Source organism: Cucurbita moschata, unplaced genomic scaffold, assembly GCF_002738365.1.
Source record: "Cucurbita moschata cultivar Rifu unplaced genomic scaffold, Cmos_1.0 Cmo_Scf00106, whole genome shotgun sequence".
In the NCBI taxonomy this organism is placed as follows: domain Eukaryota; kingdom Viridiplantae; phylum Streptophyta; class Magnoliopsida; order Cucurbitales; family Cucurbitaceae; genus Cucurbita; species Cucurbita moschata.
The window spans coordinates 181,426-186,426 of NW_019268622.1; the positions used below are offsets into that span (position 1 = coordinate 181,426).

Consider the following 5,001-nt stretch of genomic DNA (forward strand, 5'->3'; position numbering starts at 1 on the left):
CCCCCAAAAAAAAAAAAAAAAAAAAAAAAAGATCTAGCCCTGTATTCGGAGTTTCCTTGGGGTTGGTAAGACGAAATGGACCTTTGCCCATTGAGTGCCCTACCTCGGGCCATCGACATTATACGCCCTACTGAAATTAGATTTTCCTGAAAACCAACTATATCTGATCTTGGTTGGCCTTTCAGCCTAACCACAAGTCATCCCCGTCTTTTGTCACATACATGTGTTCGGTCCTCCAAGGCCTATTAGAGCTCTCTTCTACCTGCCCATGGCTAGACCGATAGGTTTCGGGTCAAATAGGAAGTACTCGAAGATTCCACCTCTAGAAAGCGCCTACACCTAATAGTTTAAGCTGTTGTTCCCATTTTCTTGCTGACCCATCATCTAAAAGGTATGCCGTTAGAATGAATGCACTTTACTAAGAGAATCTCAAGTAAAGGCTTGCCGCTCTTCTCCCTATGGGTCGAGTTGCTTCACTCCTTTTGACTGGTTGTTCACATTGTGAATGCCAAAAAAAACCTACGAAAAAAAAAAAAAAAGACAATAATGCTGCAATTTGTCCACAAACGACGGCAGAAAGAAATACCCACGAGTGGATGCAAAAGAAGTGAAAAATAGAAGTTGCAAAACAAATAATGAAATAAAATATACAAAAAGAAGATATCTGTAAATTATAATTGGACAAAATCATATTGGTGCTTTTTTCTTTGTTAAAATATTTTGAAAATGGCAGTGGTTGGTTAGTTTGAATGCTGGAAAGTGGTGCCTGCCGCCAACTGAATTCATTATGTTCAGGTTCCAGAAAGTAAGAGCATAAGGGCTGTTCTGGTTGATGAAGAAGCTGTTGGATCAGTGGACGGTCCAGGATGCGGAGCCAAAGTTCTTTATGATGTTGATGAAGAATTAAAGCAATGTTCAAAAAGTGGAATAGTCATAAATCTGAAGGTATTTTCTCATCACACTCACTTCAACCCTTTCAGTGTTAGTATTTTCTTTGGTGGCTATGAAGTTTGATATAATATCTCTGCCCTGATGAACAGGGAAATGGTTTGTTGGCGGAGGACGAGGGTCGGTTCTCGAATGGAGTCGAGTTTCCATCCATAACTATGAGATTGTAAATGCTTTCCGGCGATCATGTAAGTAAGTTTATTGGACAGATCAGTATCAATCAATAATAAAAGGTTATGAAGTAAGTAGAGAAGTTATGTGGACTTATGAAGTATGTTGCCATTGTAAATGCATAATAAAAATTTTCTTCTTATCTTAGTCCACATATTTTGAATCCCAAGAAGGAATTTAGCTTATATTAAATAATGTAATATGAAAAAATAGGTTTTATTGTAGAATTGGTAAATTTTTTTATTTCTACGTTCCTTATTGATTAGTCTTGTTCATTAAGTCTATCTTCTTGTTCTCAACTCAATCCCGTAATCGAGTACGAACTTGAAACGTATCAAAATGTTCAAAACTTAAGGCAAAAAAACCTCGACTTTTCTATGATTCTAATATTGGTAAGTTGACTTGTGGGAGTCTTTTATAAGAGCGAGAATTTCAATGACTTGTGGGAGCCTTTTGTAAGAGAGAGAGTTTCAACCGAAAAATTGTGGTGATGGACCCAATCGGGCGGGAGATGTTTCAGCTTATATATATTCCTACTAACTAATGTAATCTAATTTCCATTACAGAACTCTCCTGCAAATGGAATATTTGAACTAATAGACAAACAAAGATTGAATGCACCCGTATACCATATCTGTACAAATAGAATAGTCGATTTATACAGAATGGTAAAGGGGGTCCCTCTATGATTATAGAAATGAATAGAAAGGGATATTTGAATCCTTACCAACTTGGCTACCGCTTCGCCCCGCTCCTACGCCTACCACCCAAATAGCTTAAGGTCTTATTTATAGGGCTTAAAATTGTATATATTATAAACCATGTGAATCTTATTTTAGTATCTAAAGTATGGAATATAACCATTTTATTTTTTAAAAATATTAATTTGAACCCTTTAAATTAATTAAATATTTTACTCCTATAATATTTAATACACGGAACCTTTCTAATTCTTTTTTTCCAATAAAACTTACTTTTAGTGTTATCATCTTATATAAACTCTTTAATCAATTCATTAAATTATAGGTCACTCCACTATTATAAATTCATAATGGATCTTTCATGTACGATAGACAAATTGTATCCATGAATGTAATTATTATAGGTAAGTTGATCATTCACAAATTATTCATAATTACAATTATGTCAAAATTTTATTTTACCGAGTTACAATTGAATCATACATGTAAGAATCTTTCCCCTTAAGCACTACTAATTCTCTAGTTAACATCTTTTTTATGATCTAACCACAAACTAAATTCCTCTCGGGTGAATGAGGATGTAAGCTCTCATTGTTTAAATACAAAATTAGTATTTAAAGAAACTATTCATCTACTTTCTATATACGAAAAAAAAAGTACCATTCATATTCTAAAATTAATTATGTTCCTAGTTTCCTATTTGTTACTATAAAACTCATTCCTACCCATGCAAATCAAAAGATAAGTCCTCATATGCAGAAATTCATAACATAATAATTAAAATCAACTTGCAATGATGATCGGTAAAATAATAATTTCTTTCAATTAATAGATTTATATGGAGAGATTAAGTATTTTATGGTCTAGTTTTATACAAATTAATTATTCAGAACGCCCCACTCACTTGTCTTCATGTGAACGATTTAGATCAAATTATTTGTAATATTTGCAAAGTATACCGCATAAATAATACTAAGATAAGAACTCTAACCTTAGATTTTTTTTTTTTTCATTGATTTAACATGATTCTCTGGTATGTCAACTACATATTATCCAAGTTCGAGTCCAAAAATAAGCATTCGAGAGAACTACTTATCTACTTACTTGATATGAAAAATGAGAAAAAACTATAAAATGAAATTCACTCACAAATAAGATCAAGTCGCATATAATTATCTTATAAAATATTCATTTTCTTAATTAATAGATAAGAAAGATTAAATATTTCATAGTTCATTGTATATGATGTCATACTTGCAGACCTGAACCCTTTCAGTTAGTTTGGATTAATCACTAGCTCTTTTTTTTTTCTTCTAAAAGTCTTTTATATTCGTCTAAACCTACAACATTGTTATCGTAGTATTTGAACTACGCACGTAACAAAATAAAATTAAAAAAAAAAATTACAAGATATATGAATAGAATAATGTTCAAAAGAAAAAAGGTTGCCTTCTTATCAAGAAGGAATATAAATTTCACGTTTCTTTATAAAATGTTCTTTCAAATTTTAAATTTTGATAAAAGTTTTTGGCTTTTCAGTTGTTGAAATCATTAGAGTTGATATTGTCGTTGATAGAACTAAGATCAACATCATTAAATTTTTTATTACAAAAAGACATTCAATGTTTACCATTTGATTCGATCAAACATACCTATAATTCAAAAAAATTATACTTTATTTCATTTCTTCATTACAAACCCTAAGCACATCATAAAATAATAATAGATGATTTATTTACTGAATCAAGTTGGGATCTTGATGTTCTTCGTGATTGTTAAGGTGGCAGACACATAAATAAACCAATTAATCAACCAATCAATGAATAAAAAGCAATAAAGTGCGTGGGATTCAGTGTAATAACTCAGATTTAAACATCTCAACACCAACACTTCGATGATAATCATCATTAGCCAATAATAAGAGCAACAATTAATAGTAATAATTATATAATTCAATCTGAGTTAAAAGAAAAAGAAAAAGAAATGAAGAAATTTAAGTTAAGGGAGTAGGAGAATGTGGAGGGGAAATGGTATCCTTCTTCCCAAGATTGTGCTTATTGTTATGCATCCAAACCTTAAGAACTCTCCTCTTCACTCCAATCTCTTCACAGAATTGCTGCACCACACTCTCCTCTTGTTTCTGAAGCTTCCATCCAACTTTCTCTGCAAACCTCAGCATCTTCTCCTTTTGCTCCGCCGTGAACTTCGTTCGGAATCGCTTCTTGTTCATCATTGGCCCCGAGTACGCCCTCGCCTCCTCGTGCTCCTCCGACTCTGACTGCCCACCTCCCCCGCCGAGCATGTTGTACGACATTATCATGTGGTGGGGTTGTGCTCTAGACGATATGAACGCCGGCCCTGCCGCGGATGGATACGCAAATGCAGCTGCCTCTGGTGGGGCGATCATGTTCTTCCCTCCGACGAGGAGCTTCCTCCCGAGTCGAGGGTGGTGGAGCCAATCGTAGGGTTCTCCCTCGATCTCTTTTCGATGGAAGTTTCTATGACAATTGCAAGCCGAACACGTGAGTGCTTCAATGGATCCTTCTTCTCCACTCGGCATGAACTCACCACACCCATCTGTGGCATTACCTCCCATGGAGGCCGCATGGTTTTTGAGACACTCCTTATATTTTACCTGCTTCTTCGTGTTATTGTTATTGTTGTTGCTGTTGTTATGATTATGGTGAAGCTCGACTTCCATCTGAGAAGATGGAAGTGGGCTACCGCCATTGACTGCCGCCGCGATGATATGGTTGCAAGCGGCGGACGGGTCATGGTGATGGATGACATGGTCGTGGTCGTGGTCGTGGCCACCGTAGCGACTATTTAAAGGGATGGGGATGGGAATGGGATGATCTTGAGTAGTGAGCTCCATTATTGTTAAGAAGATGAAGAAAAAGAGAGAAAAATAGGGTATGTTTGGGGTATAAGTGGATTAAAGGGAGATGCTTTGAGTTGAGGAAGAAGAAATAAGAAAAGGGTTTGGGAAGAAAAATGGTAGAAGAGAGTTATTGCATTGCATATTTGGAGGAGGAGGAGGGAGTTAGGGTGAAGACACTAAATAATAAGTAAAGAGTTTTATAATTAAAAAAAAGTTCTTTTAACCGACAAAACTGGAGAACACAACAAAAGACACAGTGGTTTTTTTTTTTTTTTTTTTTTTTTTTTTTTTTTTTTAAAA

At 34.7% G+C, this 5,001-nt stretch overlaps 2 protein-coding genes across 5 annotated transcripts in view; one reads left to right on the plus strand and one right to left on the minus strand.

Moving 5' to 3' along the window:
* The window catches only part of LOC111439782 (CLP protease regulatory subunit CLPX2, mitochondrial), a 13,291-nt gene extending 11,951 nt beyond the window's left edge, over positions 1-1,340 (plus strand). For 3 of the 4 annotated variants that reach the window (XR_002709863.1, XM_023077311.1, XM_023077312.1), the window contains exons 14-15: positions 796-945; positions 1,041-1,340. Coding sequence is in view for 2 of the 4 variants with exons in the window: in XM_023077311.1 (XP_022933079.1) it covers positions 796-945; positions 1,041-1,118 (228 nt within the window). In the remaining 2 variants the exon portion in view is untranslated. Of the gene's footprint in view, positions 1-733; positions 946-1,040 lie in introns of all 4 variants that reach the window. The other variant, XR_002709862.1, reaches the window with a different exon arrangement.
* A 2,304-nt stretch (positions 1,341-3,644) lies between these two features.
* LOC111439781 (zinc-finger homeodomain protein 3-like) lies at positions 3,645-4,864 on the minus strand. The gene has a single exon (XM_023077310.1). It carries the CDS (start codon positions 4,693-4,695, stop codon positions 3,814-3,816), a length of 882 nt encoding a protein of 293 aa, XP_022933078.1. The 5' UTR covers positions 4,696-4,864; the 3' UTR covers positions 3,645-3,813.
* Between the last annotated feature and the right edge of the window lie 137 nt (positions 4,865-5,001).